At 41.6% G+C, this 21,804-nt stretch overlaps 1 protein-coding gene across 3 annotated transcripts in view; it reads right to left on the bottom strand.

The window, feature by feature from the left end:
• Positions 1-21,804, bottom strand: part of LOC311144275 (far upstream element-binding protein 3-like) — a 78,363-nt gene that overhangs the window by 14,523 nt on the left and 42,036 nt on the right. For all 3 annotated transcript variants that reach the window (XR_014614495.1, XM_084180288.1, XM_084180289.1), the window contains exon 13: positions 14-174. Coding sequence is in view for 2 of the 3 variants with exons in the window: in XM_084180288.1 (XP_084036414.1) it covers positions 14-174 (161 nt within the window). In the remaining variant the exon portion in view is untranslated. The remainder of the gene's footprint in view (positions 1-13; positions 175-21,804) is intronic.

The raw sequence follows: 21,804 nt of genomic DNA, 5'->3' as shown, positions 1-21,804 counted from the left end.
AACAACTACTTACTCCGATCTTGTCGTCGATGAGCTGGCGTGCTAGTTCCATCTGTTGCGGGGTGCCTCTGATGGAGAAGATGCGGACATTGGGGTCGGTGTTGTGAGGAGGGTTCCTCTGCAGCTCCACGTGGGCTCCAGACTGCTGGTTGATGCTTTTGATGGTATCTCCACCTGGACAGACACCACAAAACATCACACCACATGTGACCACTGACGGCTGGGAATAACACATCCTTTGTCATCGCCCTTGCTGTTTTGTGTGCAATAGGGTTGGGCCGATATACGATAATATTGAGTATCGTCAAAATTTGACCTTGACGTTATATAGTTGAGATATCGTAATGTGCAAGACGATTCTCTAGTTTTATCAGCTGGGCTGTATCAATATGTAAAAAATTAAGTCTAAATGAATTAACTAGTTCTTATTTTATTGCTTTGAGAGTATTTTAAATGAAAAGCAACCATAATATCATAAATAAGCACAAAAATAGCACAGAGTAGTATTATTTAGTCATTAAAGGAAAATACCACTCAAAAACTATATATTTTGGTATTTGTTTCATTAGTCCACTGTTGATACAGTCCCAACATATTTTGCATATCATCAATCAAGTTTTCAAGATATAAAACTTTCAAAATATAGAAAATTCAACAGTATGATGCGTTTTGCAAACTTGATTGCTGACATGCAAAACATTTTGGGACTGTATCAACAGTGGACTAATGAAACAAATACCAAAATATACATTGAACAAAAACAAACGCAACATGTAAAGTGTTGGTCCCATGTTTCATGAGCTGAAATACAAAATCCCAGAAATGTTCCATAAACACAAAAAGCGTATTTCTCTCAAATGATTTGTACAAATTTGTTTACCTCACTGTTAGTGAGCATTTCTCCTTCGCCAAGATAATCCAGCCACCTGACAGGCGTGGCATATCAAGAAGCTGATTAAACAGCATTATCATTACAGGTGCACCTTGTGCTGGGGACAATAAAAGGCCACTAAAATGTGCAGTTTTGTCACACAACACAATGCCACAGCTGTCTCAAGTTTTGAGGGAGCATGCAATTGGCATGCTAACTGGAGGAATGTCCACCAGAGCTGTTGCCAAATAATTTAATGTTAATTTTTCTACCATAAACTGCCTCCAACGTCATTTTAGAGAATTTGGCAGTACGCCCAACTGGCCTCACAACCGCAGACAACATGGAACCAAGCCAGCCCAGGACCTCCACATCTGGCTTCTTCACCTGCGGGATCGTCTGAGGGGGGTTGCTGAGGTGTATTTCTGTCTGTAATAAAGCCCTTTGTGGGGGAAAAATATATTCTGATTGGCTGGGCCTGGCTGCCAAGTGGGTGGGACTATGCCCTCCAAGGCCCACCCATGTCTGCACCCCTGCCCAGTCATGTGAAATCCATAGATTAGGGCCTAATGAATTTATTTCAATTGACTGGTTTCCTTATATGAACTGTAACTCAGTAAAATCTTTGAAATTGTTATATGTTACGTTTATATTTTTGTTCAGTATAGTTTTTTAGTGGAATTTTCCTTTAAAAAGGTGCACTACGCAGAAATCACTCCATTTCCTGGTTGCAAAAATTCTAATGTTTGTCTATTTAATATGCCATTTAGTAGACGCTTTTATCCAAAGCGACTTACAGTCATGCGTGCATACATTTTTGTGTTTGGGTGGTCCCGGGGATCGAACCCACTACCTTGGCGTTACAAGCGCCGTGCTCTACGTGCAGCAAAAAAAAGATTCCTCTCACTGTCAACTGCGTTTATTTTCAGCAAACTTAAAGTGTAAATATTTGTATGAACATAACAAGATTCAACAACTGAGACATAAACTGAACAAGTTCCACAGACGTGACTAACATAAATTGAATAATGTGTCCCTGAACTAAGGGGGAGGGGTCAGTCCCCTGTAGCTCAGTTGGTAGAGCATGGCGCTTGCAACGCCAGGGTTGTGGGTTCGTTTCCCACGGGGGGACAGTATGAAAATGTATGCACTCACTAACTGTAAGACGCTCTGGATAAGAGCATCTGCTAAATGACGTAAATGTCAAAATCAAAATTAAGTCAGTATCTGGTGTGGCCACCAGCTGCATTAAGTACTGCAGTGCATCTCCTACTCATGGACTGCACCAGATTTAACAGTTATTGCTGTGAGATGTTCCCCCACTCTTCCACCAAGGCACCTGCAAGTTCCCGGACATTTCTGGGAGGAATGGCCCTTGCCCTCACCCTCCGATCCAACAGGTCCCAGACGTGCTCAATGGGATTGAGATCCGGGCTCTTCGCTGGCCATGGCAGAACACTGACATTCCTGTCTTGCAGGAAATCACGCACAGAACAAGCAGTATGGCTGGTGGCATTGTCATGCTAGAGGATCATGTCAGGATGAGCCTGCAGAAAGGGTACCACATGAGGGAGGAGGATGTCTTCCCTGTAACGCACAGCGTTGAGATTGCCTGCAATGACAACAAGCTCAGTCCGATGATGCTGTGACACACCGCCCCAGACCATGACGGACCCTCCACCTCGATCCCGCTCATTCCTTTGACGATAAATGCGAATCCGACCATCACCCACAAGTCCTGACAGGACTTTTTGCCAGTCCTGTCAGGTCCAGCGATGGTGGGTTCGTGCCCATAGGCGACGTTGATGCCGGTGATGTCTAGTGAGGACCTGCCTTACAACAGGCCTACAAGCCCTCAGTCCAGCCTCTCTCAGCCTATTGCGGACAGTCTGAGCACTGATGGAGGGATTGCGCGTTCCTGGTGTAACTCGGGCAGTTGTTTTTGCCATCCTGTACCTGTCTCGCAGGTGTGATGTTCAGATGTACTGATCCTGTGCAGGTGTTGTTACACGTGGTCTGCCACTGCGAGGACGATCAGCTGTCCGTCCTGTCTCCCTGTAGCACTGTCTTAGGTGTCTCACAGTACAGACATTGCAATTCATTGCCCTGGCCACATCTGCAGTCCTCATGCCTCCTTGCAGCACGCCTAAGGCACGTTCACGCAGATGAGCAGGGAACTTGGGCATCTTTCTTTTGGTGTTTTTCAGAGTCAGTAGAAAGGCCTCTTTAGTGTCCTAAGTTTTCATAACTGTGACCTTAATTGCCTACCGTCTGTAAGCTGTTAGTGTCTTAACGACCGTTCCACAGGTTCATTAATTGTTTATGGTTCATTGAACAAGCATGGGAAACATTGTTTGAACCCTTTACAATGAAGATCTGTGAAGTATTTTGGATTTTTACTAATTATCTTTGAAAGACAGGATCCTGAAAAGGGGACGATTCTTTTTTTGCTAAGTTTAAATTTTCCATAACCAAAAATACTGTATTTTCAGCAGTTTGAAGCTGGTGTACAAAACCGAAGGTAAAAGACACAAAAACCTAAACTTTGGAATGGTTGCTGGCCTGCTTCTCTAACCGAAGCTAGCTGAGAATGAACATTTAAACGAAAGAAAACTGCTAAATTATAATGCTATGTCAGAACATAAAAAGTAGGTTACTTGAATATCAAAGAGATCTCCTTTAATGCCGGCCGTACAATACACAACTTCCAAAATCCTAAGAACGCTGAGCCTCTCACATTAAACGATCGTCTTTCCTGTAGTTTGTCTTGCCAATGTAGTGGTACGCAATGTGGCACAGACGGACACACACACACACACACACACACACACACACACACACTACAAGATTCTTCACTTGGTCGTGAGGAATCTCGATACCACGCTGACTCGCAAAAACAATATGATTATGTGATTAGATGTTTAATGTAGCTCACACGAGCTGTGGCTCAAAGTAGCCTCAAACGTTTTCAGTCAGACATTAACACTTGCCATACAGAGTTGAAATATCTGGCCAATACATTTTGAATTGAATAACATTGCTTGTGAACTTCAGAGCTGTAACGATCTGACACTCGCTCTGCTCGAGAGCCTACACATTCTGGTTAATGCAATACAACGACATCTCACTGGCTTCTTCTCTGGCGAGCTCTCATTGTATGTTGCTGATCACCGTTCTCAAAAAATATCGGGACGTCTGGGATGGCTCAAAGACGGAATAGGTATCCCTCAGATCGAGTCTCTGGGCCGCTCACATTAAACAAGCGTTGGTGACGGCCGCGCGCCCCAAGTAGGCATGGGTATTTTGTCTCCGATCTTCCGGTGTAGGACAGATAAATCGGAGCCAAAATCATGTAATGTACACCCGGCTTTATATGAACATTGTCCAAACATTGAGGAAGGTGCAGCTTCTTTTTGGATGTGGTAAAATATTTGCAGGCAAATATATTATCTAATAGAGTATGAACCGACCAAAAAAGCAACCAATAACATTTCTAACGAAAATCCTAAAATATAGTAAGAAACCTTTGCCTAGTTGGTTAAAATCATATGATGCACACCAGATGATAACATTAGTCTCTGGATCATGTCATCGGAAACACATCTTCTATCATTTTAACTACAAAACATAGAAACCTGACATTTTCACATACTGTATGTTGACATTGCAGTGGTGCTGGAGATGATGAATTTGATGTAATAAAATAAATATTCCACTCTGAGGCTAATATGATCAACTAGTCCTTCACATGCATTCATAAACACTACACAAAAAAGGTGCATTTCTAATATTATGAAACAATGGCCGAGATGTCTGGAGTTTGTAACAAGATGTACTGAGGTGTAAGGGAATGTTGCACGCTTATAAACTAAAACAGAAAGCAAAACAAAAAGTCCACACCTCTCCACGTCTCAATTTTCCCTTTACAACCGTGAAAATTAGCGACAAAAATGAAAGGCACTTCCCGCCAGGCCGACATAAAGGTTGTCTGTTGAGTGCCACCAGTCTATGTGGTGTCTGCAGCTCGACCTCTGTGTGTGGGGAGCAATTACATGTCAGGCCAAACAGAACCAAAAAATTAATTAATCTGTATCCCTTTTTTGGGGGGTTTCGCAGTCTGTGGCTCTGAGGCGGGCAGGCATTCACAAATCAGTTCACCCTAGTGCCAAGTCCTACCAAAGACCCCAGAGGGCCAACCGTTTCCCTCCACCTCCACTTTTTTTGGAGGGGGGGGGGGGGGGGGGGGGGTAATTCATTTTCATAATGGAAAAATGCTTTCAGTGTAAAATTTTAAACGACTAAAACCAGCTAAAAAGTATTTAGAAAAGGTAATGGACCTACAGTACCAGTCAAAAGTTTGGACACACCTACTCATTCAAGGGTTTTTCTTTATTTTTACTATTTTCTACATTGCAGAATAATAGCAAAGGCATCAAAACTATGAAATAACATGTATGGAATCATGTAGTAACCAAAAAAGTGTTAAACAAATCAAAATATATTTTATATTTGAGATTCTTCAAAGTAGCCACCCTTTGCCTTGATGACAGCTTTCCACACTCTTGGCATTCTCTCAACCAGCTTCATGAGGTAGTCACCTGGAATGCATTTCAATTAACAGGTGTGTCTTCTTAAAAGTTAATTTGTGGAATTTCTTTCCTTCTTAATGTGTTTGAGCCAATCAGCTGTGTTGTGACAAGGTAGGGGTGGTATACAGAAGATAGCCCTATTTGGTAAAAGACCAAGTCAATATTATGGCAAGAACAGCTCAAATAAGCAAAGAGAAACGACAGTCCATCATTACTTTAAGACATGAAGGTCAGTCAACACGGAACATTTCTTCAAGTGCAGTCGCAAAAACCATCAAGCGCTATACTGAAACTGGCAATCATGAAGACCGCCACAGGAAAGGAAGACCCAGAGTTACCTCTGCTGCAGAGGATAAGTTCATTACAGTTATTGCAGCCCAAATAAACGCTTCACAGAGTTCAAATCACAGACACATCTCAACATCAACTGTTCAGAGGGGACTGTGAGAATCAGGCCATTGCTGCAAAGAAAGCACTACTAAAGGACACCAATAATAAGAGGAGACCTGCTTGGGCCAAGAAACACAAGCAATGGACATTAGACTGATGGAAATTTGTCCCTTGGTCTGGAGTCCAAATTTGAGATTTTTGGTTCCAACCGCCACGTCTTTGTGAGACGCAGAGTGGGTGAACGGATGATCTCCGCATTTGTAGTTCCCACCGTAAAGCATGGAGGTGGTGGTGTTATGGTGTGGGGGTGCTTTGCTGGTGACACGGTCTGTGATTTATTTAGAATTCAAGGCACACTTAACCAGCATGGCTACCACAGCAATCTGCAGCTATATGCTATCCCATCTGGTTTGGGCTTAGTTGGACTATCATTTGTTTTTCAACAGGACAATGACCCAACACACCTCCAGGCTGTGTAAGGGCTATTTTAACAAGAAGAAGAGTGATGAGTGCTGCATCAGATGACCTGGCCTCCACAATCCCCCGACCTCAACCCAATTGAGATGGTTTGGAATGAGTCGTACTGCAGAGTGAAGGAAAGGCAGCCAACAAGTGCTCAGCATATGTGGGAACTCCTTCAAGACTGTTGGAAAATCATTCCAGGTGAAGCTGGTTGAGAGAATGCCAAGAGTGTGCAAAGCTGTCATCAAGGCAAAGGGTGGCTATTTGAAGAATCTCAAATGTAAAATATATTTTGATTTGTTTAACACTTTTTTGGTTACTACATGATTCCATGTGTTATTTCATAGTTTTGATGTCTTCACTATTAATCTACAATGTATAAAATAGTAAAAATAAAGAAAAACCCTTGAATGAGTAGGTGTGTCAACTTTTGACTGGTAGTGTATATATTCTTTAAAAGAACAATCTTTATGAACTAACAATCACCAAAATAAAAGCTAGGACAAATTCCAAAAACAATGAATGTAACAATGTAGATTTTGTTACGTTTTAGTAAAAGAACACAGCATTAGCCATGGCAAAATGCATAGAATTACAGGAAATTAGCTTCAGAAATGCAAAATGTTCTATCAGATGCATGGCAAAATGTGTAGAATTGCAGGAAATTGGCTTTAAAAAGGCCCCCCAAAACTTCTACACCGCCAAGATGGGGGCCTTTAAAATGTTCTCTAAAATTCAGCCACGCCGACATGCTGACCTTGCTCCCTGCCACGCCTCCTGCCACGCCCACCACCTAAGCCCCTTGTGATCCAGAAAAAACCCTGCTCGAGTATGGACCGCTGATGTCCGAACATCAATTACATGTTTGTTCACTTTTGGGTGATACGCCGTCGACCCCAGTTGACCCTGAGCTGAAAAGGCTGCAGAAAGTGTCTCCTCCTCCCGCTGCCTCTTCCCCAGTGTTAATAGACCCCGGGGCCATTAACACATTGTCAACCAAATGTAAACATCTGCATTATTGAAACATTATATTATTATTCCTGTCAGAAGGAGAGAGAAATAAAAGACACTGACTATCTATATTATATATTAATATAACTATATTATATTGGTTAGTGAAGATATGGTAGTGTCCAGACGGAAGCCTCTCCTCAGGAAAAGGCATATGAATGCCCGCTTGGAGTTTGCCAAAAGGCACCTAAAGACTGGCTGTCAGAAGTATTACAATGTAAATGTACTTTTAATCCGTCTGTCTGCATATTTCAAGACATGGCATATGAGGGTGCATTGAGATACCCAATGGGTTGGATGATAGTTTCTCATCAATTATCTTGAAAAAACATTTACTTAAAAACTGGAAATCACCCAATCTTCCATCGTTAACACAACGGAAAGGTCAAAAGCTTTATTATCTAAATGTTGAAAGTGCATGTGCGACGGAGAGAAACAAAATGGTGCAGTTTGAGGCCATGTGGCGGAGAGTGATACTGGCGCTGGAGATGAGGGTGTGAGCAGGTGGGTCTGGGCAGGGGTGATGTTGTGGATGTTTGCGTACGTCCGTATGTTGTCGTTTGTACAGTGCATTCGGAAAGTATTCAGACCTCTTGACTTTTCCCCCCATTTTGTTACGTTACAGCCCCATTCTAAACTGGATTAAATAAATAAAAAATCCTCAATCTACACACAATAACCAATAATGACAAAGCAGAAACAGGTTTTTAGAAATTGTATCAAATGTATAAAAAATATGTAAAGAAGGTATTTCTGTTTATTAAGTATTCAGACCCTTTGCTATGAGAATCGAAATTGAGCTCAGGTGCATCCTATTTCCATTGATCATCCTTGAAATGTTCCTACACCTTGATTGGAGTCCACCTGTGGTAAATTCAATTGATTGGACATGATTTGTAATGGCACACAACTGTCTCTATAAATGTCCCATAGTTGACAGTGCATGTCAGCGCAAAAACCAAGCCATAAGGTCGAAAGAAATGTTCGTAGAGCTCCGAGACAGGATTGTGTCGAGGGACAGATCTGGGGCAGGGTATCACAAAAGGTCTGCAGCACTGGGTCCCCAAGAACACAGTTGCCTCCATCACTCTGAAATGGAAGAAGTTTGAAATCACCAAGACTCTTCCTAGAGCTGGCCGCCTGGCCAAACTGAGAAATCGGGGCAGAAGGGCCTTGGTCAGGGAGGTGACCAAGAAACCGATGGTCACTGACAGAGCTCCAGAGTTCCTCTGTGGAGATGGGAGAACCTTCCAGAAGGACAACCATCTCTGCAGCACTCCACCAATCAGGCCTTAATGTAGGCACATGACAGCCTGCTTGGAGTTTGCCAAAAGGCACCTATAGGACAGACCATGAGAAACAAGATTATCTGGTCTGATGAAACCAAGATTGAACTCTTTGGCTTGAATGCCAAGCGTCACGTCTGGAGGAAACCTGGCACCATCCCTACAGTGAAGCATGGTGGTGGCAGCATCATGCTGTGGGGATGTCTTTCAATTACGCATTTAATCAATTTAGGGTCTTGAAGATGCGCTCTGTTCAATCTCCATATTCTGTCGCAAATGTATTTTCTGTTGGGTGTAATTAAGCATGATTCCGGAGAATGATTCCGGAGAATGATCCCGGAGAATGATCCGACATCACTATGTCATGGATTTTCTAACCCAGTAAATGATTCAGAGCACGTTCAATATTAGTAAACAGCCTCCTTCGGCCGTGTGTTGAGATGTAAGGGGAAAGGGTGTATTCTTATTTATCAGGATGACTACACCTCTGCTGTTACTACAGTAGGTGGCAGCATAGGCCTCCCCAATCCAACTCCTCTTTAAATATTCAATTTCTTCTTTTTTGAAATGTAACTCTTGCAGGAAAACTACATCTGCTGACAATATCTTTATGTGTTCAAGAATCATGCTTTTTTTCCCCCCATCATGGAGCCCGTGCACATTCCACGTAATAAGTTGGATTTTGTTGGTATTTACTTGTATAAATCAAAGTTAATCTTGTCTGTTCCGTCTATCATTGAAGAACCTGATAAAACATTTTAGCATTTATGAGGGCATTGGGCATTCCATGAATTGGTAGAGTCATAGTATGAATACATAGTTATTGTATACATTAGATATATCGAGCATGTGATCATGTGGGCTGACATTTAACAGAAAACACACAAAAAACAAAGAAAGTAATTATTTGTGCCTTTTAAGCTCCAACTTCTCTCCTAATGTACCAAAAGTCTGTGGATTATGTCATTGTATACTCAACAAAAATATAAAACGCAACATGCAACAATTTCAAAGATCTTACTGAGTTACAGTTAATCTAAGGAAATCAGTCAATTGAAATAAATAAATTAGGCCCTCGCGTTGACAAGCTGAATGCACCGAGCTGTCTCTTTAAACCACTAGCACACAGCTCAGTCACCCATGCATACCCCACAAAACATGCCACCAGAGGTCTCTTCACAATCCACAAGTCCAGAACAGACCATGAGAGGCGCACAGTACTACATAGAGCCATGACTACATGGAACTCTATTCCACATCAGGTAACTGATGCAAGCAGTAGAATCAGATTTAAAAAACACCTTATGGAACAGCAGGTACTGTGGAGACACACACACACAAACGCTAGCACACGCACACTACACACACGTACATTGTAATATTGTTGTATGGTGGTATTATACATTTTGTATTGTAGATATGCAGTGGTGTAATAATGTTATATGATGTACTGTTTTATCTTTTGTTTTGTGTGATATCAGTGCCTTAATCTGTTTGGACCCCAGGAAGAGTAGCAGCAGCTAACGGGGATCCCTAATAAATACAAATACTCAAGCTAAGCTTGTCCCTACCTCCCAAGTTCCTCTGATATCAGCTTGACCACGTAGCTGGAAAGGTCTCCTCTTTCCACGTCATCCGGTAAGGACAATATTTTCATGTTGTTTAGTCTCATTCTGTTTTCTTGCTGGTCCAATTCATCAAGTTTGCAACTTTGTTTCCAGAAGGACAATTTTGTTGTCTTGTTCGTTCATGCGCATGTCTATGTGCATGTCTGACATAATACTAAACTTTGAGCTAATCTACTTTAACAGATTGTAGAGCAGTTTGTTTATTTTGGTGAGTATTTTAGCTATGTTTTCCTGGATATCATTTAGCTGTTCATTACTCTTTCTTGCATCTCCAAGTTGCTCCTTGTCTTTTCCTCGCTGAATGAATGACGTCAATGAATGGCCGATAGAAACTGATGTACCTGACTTCACAATTTAATTTGCATGAACTGAATGATGACAATGAAGAAGAGGGTGATTGAATTTAGAACAATAGTGTAAGAATTGCTCTTCCTCTGTCCCACGCGCACAACAGCTCACAACCGGGAAAAGACAGCTCTTTTTATTTTTACTTTGTCAGAAGAAGCTGTAACTGGACTGTAGCCTATTACTTACAATAACTGCTAAACCATTTTTATTGTAAGAGAAATGGAAATGTTCTGTTTTATTCCATTATATTCTTACTGTAAAATATACACTCGGTGGCCAGTTTATTAGGTACACCAATCTAGTACCGGGTCAGACCACACTTTGCCTCCAGAACAGCCTGAAGTCTTTGGGGCATGGATTCTACAAGGTGTCGGAAACGTTCCACAGGGGTGTTGATCCATGCTGACACGATGGCATCACGCAGTTGCTTCAGATTGGGTGGCAAACAACCCGTTCCATCTCATCCCAAAGACGCTCTATTGGGTTTGGTCAGCAACAATGTTCAGATATGCTGTGGTGTTCAATCGTTGCTCAATTGGTATCAAGGGACCTAACATGTGCCAGGAAAACATTCTCCACACCAGTACACCACCAGCCTGTACCGTTGACACCAGGCAGGATGGTTCCATGGACACATGCTGCTTACGCCAAATCCTGACTCTGCCATCAGCATGACGCAATAGGAACTGGGATTCGTCGGACCAGGCCATGTTTTTCCACTTCTCAATTGTCCAATGTTGGTGACCGCGTGCCCACTGGAGACACATCTTGTTTTTAGTTGATAGGAGTGGAACCCGGTGTGGTCGTCTGCTGCAACAGTCCATCCGTGACAAGGATCGACAAGTTGTGCGTAACGAGATGCCATTCTGCGCCGTTATTTGTCTGTTTGTGGCCCGCCTGTTAGCTTGCACGATTAAAGCCATTCTCCTTTGAGCTCTCTCATCAACGAGCTGTTTTCGCCCACAGGACTGCCGCTGACTGGATGTTTAAGGTTTGTGCGACAATGTAGTCCAGGAGGGCGGTGGTTTCTGAGATATTGCATCCGGCGTGCCTGGCACCGACGATCATACCACGCTCAAAGTCGCTTAAGTCACTCTTTTGCCCATTCAAACGTTCAATCGAACAGTAACAGAATGTCTCGATGTCTGTCTGCCTGCTTTATATAGCAAGCTACGGCCACATGGCTCACTGTCTGAACAGGGTGTATAAATAAAGTGGCCACAGTATGCGTTTTGACTGAATATACGGTAGTGATGCCTGCTAAATGAACAAGTTGATGGCACAGCCATTTAGCCTCTGCTACTAAGCAAAGACAAATAAAACTCAAAACATGTTATTCTGTTCTTTTGAAATACATTGTCTTATTCATGTTTTTTTTGCCCTTCATAAGCGAAAGCCTCATATGAAGCAGACGATGAGGAGTCATTCTTTGCTGATGTGAAGAAGAAACAATAAAAGAGTAGAGCGAGGAAAAACCGACAAGCAACATTGTGGATACGGAGGGGTAAAAGGTTACCAGAATGAAATCAAATAATTCCTAATGAATAATCCAAATGCGTGTTGCGAGCTTGTCATTTTTCCAACACACCTATTAGCCTACAGCGTTAATTTTTCATCAACAATGTCGAGTACAAGCATATTAAGGCTATAAAAAGATACCCCCTGAACTGTAGGCCTACATTTTTTATATTTCACCTTTATTTAACCAGGTAAGCCAGTTGAGAACAAGTTTTCATTTACAACTGCGACCTGGCCAAGATAAAGCAAAGCAGTGCGATAAAAACAACAGAGTTACATATGGGGTAAAACAAAACATAAAGTCAAAAATACAACAGAAAATATATCTACAGTGTGTGCAAATGTAGCAAGTTATGGAGGTAAGGCAATAAATAGGCTATAGTGCAAAATAATTACAATTAGTATTAACACTGGAATGATAGATGTGCAAGAGATGATGTGCAAATAGAGATACTGGGGTGCAAATGAGCAAAATAAATAACAATATGGGGATGAGGTAGTTGGGTGGGCTAATTTCAGATGGGCTGTGTACAGGTGCAGTGATCGGTAAGGTGCTCTGACAACTGATGCTTAAAGTTAGTGAGGGAGATAAGAGTCTCCAGCTTCAGAGATTTTTGCAATTCGTTCCAGTCATTGGCAGCAGAGAACTGGAAGGAATGGCGGCCAAAGGAGGTGTTGGCTTTGGGGATGACCAGTGAGATATACCTGCTGGAGCGCATACTACGGGTGGGTGTTGCTATGGTACATACTGTAGGCCAGGGTTCTTCAATTCCGGTCCTGGAGGGCCGAAACACCTCTGTTTTTCATCCTCTCCTTCTAATCAGGGGCTAATTCAGACCTGGGACACCAGGTGAGTGCAATCAACTACCAGGTAGAAATAAAAAACAGAAGTGTTTCGGCCCTCCAGGACCGGAATTGAAGAACCCTGCTGTAGGCAGTAAAATCTGAGGAATAATGTACCTGGTAATCTAATTTAATTTACTGTGGCCTTAAAACCTATGGGTTTAACCTTCTGAATAAATGATTATATTGACAAAATAAGGATAACTGTTTTTATGAATACAGACAGTAGGCGGTTATTCCAATGAATTAAGAACGATATCTTTTTATTTTCACAATGCAACGAGGCACATTGACTCAAAATCGCTTTGAAAGAGTCTTCCAATTACCGAAAGCCTATAGCTGACATAAAAAAACCAAGATATTTACATTCAATATTGTTTAGATAACTTTTTAAAAACTCCCAGAATCAAATATAGGCTGCAAAAATCCTACATTTATTTAGTATAGGCCTACTCAAACTTCTACCTGCTGCTGGTTTAAACTAAGTTTCTACTGGTTTAAACTGTAAGCCTAAAGTTTACGGCCTGCGTATGGTCTATGAAAGAAAGCCTGAATTAGACAACAAATAAAGCTACTAAAACAATAACTTTAGGCAAAGTAGACAATTTAATTAGCAGACCTATTCGGTCCCGCGTTAAATGACGTGCAGCTTATAAAGGCTTCATAAACACTACATAAGTGTTAGAAATCATCTATAACCAAATATCATGCATTATAAAGGGTTCAAGAATGTGATAACTGACATTACACCAACGTCAAATGTGACATAACCCACTGTCAAATATGACAAACCTGTGCTTTATAAAGGGTGGCATAAGCACCTCTTAATAAAGGCCTTATAAATCATATTAAATTGAGGATTCACAAAGCAGTTATAACCCAGTCATGCATCTTGGTAAAGCATTGCAACGCCAGAATATTGGGTTTGATACCTGTGACCACCCAGATATGACCTTTTAAAATCTGTTAATATTTTTTGCCTACTTCTGTATTTTTTACCCCTAAATTCAGTTTTCTTAGTTTTTCCAGGTTTCGGCTTTCCCCGATTTCAACAACCCTGGTTTATGTCACAGGAAACCTCAAGCGAATTGACCACTGCTCCAAGTCAGCCAGAACCAACCCATAAAGTTGCACCACAAGTGAGGGGTTACATTTTACTCTCACAAGCTTTTCGGATTTCAACGCGTTAGAATTTGTAGACCTTATATCTTACACCTTAGATCAGTGTTACACACCTCTGGCTCTTGAGTACCCCAACATCACATATTTTTGTTGTAGACCCGGACAAAAAAAGCCTGACAGGCAACCACTGCTGCAGGTAAAATGTGATGTTTCGCAATGGACAGTCTTGGATTCTTTGGGAGTTTGGGAGAAGCTAAATCTTTGTAGGCTTGGTGAAAGTTACACAATTTCACTATTTTCGGAGTAAATCTTGTCACTGTGCATACTTTGTAATCGTATTTTCAGTAAAGGTAGACACCAGGAAGACTTAGTGTGTAAATCTTATGCGGAAGTGAGAAAATTGTTAATTGCCGTTTAATTTCTCCTCAGGCACACCCAGGTACAGTATGGTTTTCCTAAAACAAACCAAAGCCTGGGTTGCTAAGAAAATGTACGAGCCAACAAAACAGACCTTCCAGGTCGATTTGGTAGAGTGTGTGCTGAAAAGACGGGAGGACAAGACAGTGGTGTACAAGGACCCGCTCTCCCATGTACAACTTCCAAGACGACCACCCAAAAACATAGCCATACAAGGCCTTGACTGTAGCTGCAAACCGATCCCAATTCCTGCCCCTTACCACTGTAGCACGAAAAGGAGAAAATAATAATAATAATAATAATCACAGCCACCACACAAATGCTAATCAAAACCGGGTTAGGCCAACTTGGTTGTATTTTTTATTTATTTACAGAATAGTCGCAAACTACTCAAGTCAATGTGGCACACATCAAGTTTCCATATTTTTTATGTGACATGCACAAGTACAGTGAAATGCCTTTCTTACAAGCTTTTATCCCAACAATGCAGTAATCAATATCAGTAGTTTGCCACTTTAAGAAATGGAACACTAGTCACTTTAATAATGTTTACATATCTTGCACTACTCATCTCATATGTACAGTATCTCACAAAAGTGAGTACACCCCTCACATTTTTGTAAATATTTGAGTATATCTTTTCACTGAAGAAATGACACTTTGCTACAATGTAAAGTAGTGAGTTTACAGCTTGTATAACAGTGTAAATTTGCTGTCCACTCAAAATAACACAACACACAGCCATTAATGTCTAAACCGCTGGCAACAAAAGTGAGTACACCTCTAAGTGAAAATGTCCAAATTGGGCCCAAAGAGTCAATATTTTGTGTGGCCACCATCATTTTCCAGCACTGCCTTTACCCTCTTGGGCATGGAGTTCACCAGAGCTTCACAGGTGTACTGTGACTAGGCATCAGGACATATGATAGAGTAGCAGCAGCATATATGATGGTTATATATATGTGTGTGTGTGTGAGTAAATGAAGTGAGTGTGTGTGTTGGAGGGACAGTGTGCGTAAGCATGTTGTTCACACGAGACTTGGTAATAAAATAATGCCTTTTGTCAAGATTGAAGCTGCTTTTTCCATACATCACACACACACACACAACTGTGGCTACTGCACCACTACCTATGCAACAACAACTACCTCTTATTTGACTAAACTGCAATGTACCCACCTGACCTACTATAAGCGATATTATTATATATTTTACTGTTCAAATCCAGTCACTGTCCTACAAACCACCATCTAGCTAGCCCATGCTACTGTATTACACTGATACTGTAGAGAATCCCCTCTGAACCCTCTCTTTGACCCTGGGAGTAAGGGAGAGTTTGTGACCATCTCTGGAACTCTCCTAGAAGGCTCCCTAGTAACCTCCCTAACAACAGAGGTGTGAATTGCAATCTACTGCAAGACAAAACTCAGGCTCTGGTTGGAAGATGGTAAACTACTTGATGCAGCCTGATAATCACAAATGTCTCCCTAACTCCCAGGGTCAGCAAGATGGTCCAGAGGGAATTTTCTACAGATACTGTCAATATATTATTACGTATTTCATCTGTGAAATAAAAGTCATACATATTCCTCAATTGGAAATGTTAAAGTCTACAATGTATTATTTGAAGGGATTATACTGCTTTTGGTCTTGTTAGCACAGGTGTCAATGGGGATTTTTCAAGGCTATGTGTTGCATGTATAGTAAGGACTATTTGATCTTCTACACATTGGCAGCTAAAAGTAGAATTGCAGTATACAAACCAAAAAAAATACGAATGAGAAAAGGAGATATAGAAACTAGGGGAAGGGAAAGGTGATGAGCCATCGGTGGAAGGTTGTTCAAAGGATTCTGAAGACGTCATCTGCCTTCTTGAATCCAGCGTAGACATCGGCGGGTGAGGGGTAGTTGTTGCGGATGGTGCTGATGACGTAACTGGGTAACACTTGTTCGCCTTTCAATCCCCATTCCAAGACCACTCTGTAAGCCTCAAGTCTATATTGCCGAGAAAATAAATGAGAAAAAAAAAACAAGTCAGCACACTGTGCGAAAGCAGAATAATACTAGGTAGGCCTATTAATGAACATATGGGTGACTAATGACATATTTGACACAGACTATGAATACCGTAATGCTGTGAAGTCCATTTATAAAATAAAATTAACTATCGGTACTTACTTTATTGACTGCAGGCCATTAGGTCCCTCTGGCCGAGGTCTCTTCTTCCAGTTTATTTTTGGCACATGGAAAAAAGTTTATATAACTGCTGGGTTTATGAAGGCTGGAAAATCATTGTCACTGGTTACACAGAGTAGGGTGGGGGCTCGCGGGTCAACGTTGTCTCGTCACCAGACAATTCTAGATTTTTCACAGCTGGCATAAGCAGGTCCCACTCTGTGCAGCAAAGACACTCGTCTTCAGTGGGCATCACTTGGCATTGCCCACAGGTACACCACCAATTCCCAGGTGTCCCGAGTCAGGTGTCAGCTGCTCCGTTTCTCGCTCTCATTTCTCTGTAATCCTCCATCTGTTGAAGCTCCTCGTCTGTGTATTCCGGTTAAAATAAATACGGCATGTCTGCAAATTTGAACATTGCCTCCTCGTATTCACACGTTGGTAGCATAGTAGTTTGAAAGAAAAAATAATTAGTTAGCTTGGAAGATTTATCGATCGATCGACAGCTAGCTAGCAGCTCAGTGTTTACAGTGGACATGTTGTGGACAGGCTAGTGTGCTTCTGAAACACAACCCCGTAACTTACACGTGCACAGTAGCCACTGAGGTATTGGAAGTAGCGAGAGGAACAAGGGAGTAGACGCATGCACGCCAATATGCGCACGCTGGAAAAATTGTCAAAGACTCCAGCCACCCTAGTCATAGACTGTTCTCTCTGCTACCGCACGGCAAGCGGTACCGGAGCGCCAAGTCTAGGTCCAAGAGGCTTCTAAACAGCTTCTACCCCCAAGCCATAAGACTACTGAACATCTAATCAAATGGCTACCCAGACTATTTGCATTGCCCCCCCACCCCTCTTTTAAGCTGCTGCTACTCTGTTTATTATCTATGCAGTCACTTTAATAACTCTACCTACATGTACATATTACACCAATTACCTTGACTAACCGGTGCCCCCACACATTGACTCGGTACCCCCTGTATATAGCCTCGCTATTGTTATTTTTACTGCTGCTCTTCAATTATTTGTTACTTTTATTTCGTATAATTTTTTTTATATTAATTTTTTATTCTTTCTTAAAACTGAATTTTTGGTTAAGGGCTTGTAAGTAAGCATTTCACTGTAAGGTCTACACCTGTTGTATTCGGTGCATGTGACAAATACAATTTGATTTGATCGGTGTGGAATAGTGTGCTTGTATACAACTTTTTATATCTTTTATACTTAAAGTATTAAAAAAATGTGTCCTCGTTTTTGTCCTCAATCCACTTTGACCACTTTGCAACAACTTAGACAGCTTTACACCTACACAAATCTGCTGTTTGAACTAAACAAATATATATTCTGATAAACATTTACAGCTGTTTTAGTAACTGAATCAACAACATTTTCTATAACTTGTTTTTCAAACAACTGCGGTTTTGACCACTCAACCAACAAGTTAGACAAAACGTTGTTTTTTAAAGCATGAAATCTCGCTCTACTTCTCTGCTATTCAAATCTGTTTACGGATCCAAAATATCCGCTACGGATCTAATACAGCTGTTTTAGAAACTGCGTTACCACATTTTCTAACTTTTTCCAAACAACTGCCGTTTTGACCACTACACAGACTAAAACAGAGGGTATGAAATCTTCCCCTAATTTTCTGCTACTCAAATACGAAAACGGATTAGGAATAGCGTCTACCAACCAGTAGATAGAGCGGTTTTAGTAACCCATCAACTGCTCTCTTTCTAGCAGCATTAAGTCATGTCAGAAGCTGGCAGATTAATTATTTACCAACAACAGCTGCAAATTCCAATGTAACTACATCACATTTTCAAGTTCACTTTCCTTGCTATGTCTAACACTGTCATGAATCTAGAAAATAAGTTTTGTGGGTCAGAGTGCAGTATTTAGTTAATATTAATGCACAAACGTACTGTATGTTAGCATGATTCTCACACTTGCTTTAGCCATAAGGGAGCAGTGTTGCCAAGGCAGGAGAGAACGTCTTCATAGCTCTTCAAATTCCCATGATTTGTCAATGTGTTTCAGACCGAACAGCTAGCACTAAGATTTAGAATGCTTTCCCGGTCTGGGCGACCTAGAATGAAAAAGAGAATATTTCTAATGCTCACTAGCTTCGTCCTCCTTCTAAGGATCATACTCCGTGCTCTAAATAACTCAACTGGCTAGTTTGCCTGTCTCTAAAGAGGAGGGCGTGCTGACTGCAACACAACTACTGACCATAACCACACAACTACTGACCACAACCACACAACTACTGACCACAACCACACAACTGCTGACCACATTTGGTGACCACGACCACACAACTTCTGACCATATCTAGTGACCATAACACAACTTCTGACCACAACCACAAAACAGCTGACCACATCTAGTGACCACAACCGCACAACTACTGACCACAACCACACAACTCTTTACCACAACACACCTGCTGTCCATATCTAGTGACCACAGCCACACAACTACTGACCACAACTACAAAACTACTGTTACGAGAATTTCTCTCTCTAATTCAACCTAAGCTTGAATCATTACCAGAGGTTGTAAGGCTCTGGTTTTAATCATCAATGATTCAAGGTCCACAACCCACAAGGATTATCTGTATCTTTATTCATGGAGAGCTCTCGCGCCCAAAACACATACTGTTTTATACTCCTTCCACACAAAGGCACTTTTGCTCCGCCCACCTCTAGGAGGCCCCCTGTAACCAGTTTCCTCAGTACCCTTCACCCTGGAATGTTTAGTCCCGCCCCCCTCTGTTAGTAGGTTGACAATACATTATAATTCTAACACTTTTTTATACTGTATTTGGGGTGAAATCCTTTAGTCATTATTCTTAAAATACAAATTAATCTAACAACTACTGACCGCTCAACTACTGACCACAACTACACAATGTCTTACCACAGCCACACACCTGCTGATCACATCTAGTAACCACAACCGCACTAATACTGCCCACAACCACACACCTGCTGAACATATCTACTGACCACATCTACTGAGCACAAAACTACTGAGCACAACCACTGACCAGATCCATAAATATTTACCACACAACTACTGAACCACACAACTACAGACCACACCCACACAACGGACCAAAACTAGTGACCACAGTTACTGACCACAATCACTCAACTATTGACCACTCAACTACTGACCATAACCACTGAACACGACTTTTGACCACAACTACTGACCACAGCTACTGCACACAACTACTGACCATAACCACACAACTACTGACCAAAAGCACTTGACTGAGGGAGACAACGTCTTCATAGCTCGAAAAATTCCCAAGATCTGTTTCAGACCGAGCAGCTAGCACTAAGATTTCGAATGCTTCCCCAGTCTGGACGACCTGGAATGACACAGAGATTTCTAATGCTCACTAGCTTCGTCCATCTCAGGATCATGCTCCGTGCTCTAAATAACTCAACTGGCAAATTTGCCTGTATGTAAAAAGAAGGGCAGGCTGTACCCCTCTGATTGGATAGACCAAGCTTTCTCCGTTCACTCAATAACTTCACATCGCACTTGCTTCCGTTTTCACATGCAACAACTGTAGTTTAGACCACAAACACTCTAAAAAAAATATATATATGTATCTCGGTAGAACCAAAAAGGGTTCTATTGCTTCCTTCATATATGGCACCCCTAAAGGTTCTATATATACACTGAACAAAAATATAAACGCAAAATGTAAAGTGTTGGTCCCATGTTTCATAAGCTGAAATTTAAGATCCCCGAAATGTACCGTACGCACAAAAAGCATAGGAGTATTTCTGTCTGTAATAAATCCCTTTTGGTGGAAAAACTAATTCTGATTGGCTTGGCCTGGCTCCCAAGTGGGTGGAAATTGTTGCGTTTTTATTTTTGTTGAGTTTAGAACCCTTTTGTAGGGTTCTTTGATCAGAACCCCAGGGGTTCTTCTTCACTCACCCAAAATAGGTTCCATTTAGGACCCTTGGGTTCCATATAGGGTTCGATATGGAATCAATTTCAGTTCTATATAAAGATCCTTAAGGGGTGCCATTGGTGAAGCAAGCATATAACCCTTTTTGAATCTTTCCAAAACTTCTTTTTCTAGGCTAGTATGTCAAATATGGCAGCTAAGGACCAATAAACATTCACTTGGTTTGGCACATAAATCAGACACAGATATTCGCATTGTAATAAAACTTGGTGCACATGTTCCAAACACTGTCAAGACTCAACATATGCAAGCACATTCCGATCGACCACACGGTGGCACTATAACGGGCACATTTTTATATCTCTTGATCTGTTCGAATGATGGAATTCGGCATACACGCTCAGGGAGGTGAGTCTAGCTAACCTGTAAAAGTATGGTTTAGTTTGGCCACATTGTGGCGCTGTTGGACAGGAAAAAACATTCATGCAATCTCATTGGCTCATAGCAGCCATATTGTTTCAGCTAGAGTCTTGGAAAATAGTGTGTTTGAAGATGTGCATTCAAAGATGCTATATACCAAATTTAGTGCCAATCGGTTCTGGAGAAAACGTGTAAAGTAGTAAACATCATTGAAAATGGTCCAAAATACACCAAAAGCATATCATATTGCATGATCAGTTTGATTTTGAGTTGAGATATTTGGCAAGTGTGGTAAATAGTACAGAAGTAATTCATCATAGGGCAATGTGCCACATTTTTCCTGATGGTGGCACATTGGGCACACACCTGAACCCTGGCAACGCTGCTTGCAGCTTTAATTAATAGGTGTCTTTATGTGGAAACGAGTCCTATATCCACCTAACCTGAAAGGACGCCCAGCAAGGAAGAAGCCACTGCTCCAAAACCGCCATACAAAAGCCAGACTACGGTTTGCAACTGCACATGGGGGCAAAGATGGTACTTTTTGGAGAAATGTCCTCTGGTCTGATGAAACAAAAATAGTTTGGCCATAATGACCATCGTTATGTTTGGAGGAAAAAGGTGGATGCTTGCAAGCCGAAGAACACCATCCTAACTGTGAAGAACGGGGGTGGCAGCATCATGCTGTGGGGGTGCTTTGCTGCAGGAGGGACTGGTGCACTTCACAAAATAGATGGCATCATGAGGAAGGAAAATGATGTGGATATATTGAAGCAACATCTCAAGA

This window comes from Coregonus lavaretus (genome assembly GCF_964263955.1).
Source record: "Coregonus lavaretus genome assembly, chromosome: 17".
In the NCBI taxonomy this organism is placed as follows: Eukaryota; Metazoa; Chordata; class Actinopteri; order Salmoniformes; family Salmonidae; genus Coregonus; species Coregonus lavaretus.
The sequence above is the reverse complement of the archived record's forward strand: the minus strand, read 5'-3'. Positions and strand labels throughout refer to the sequence as shown.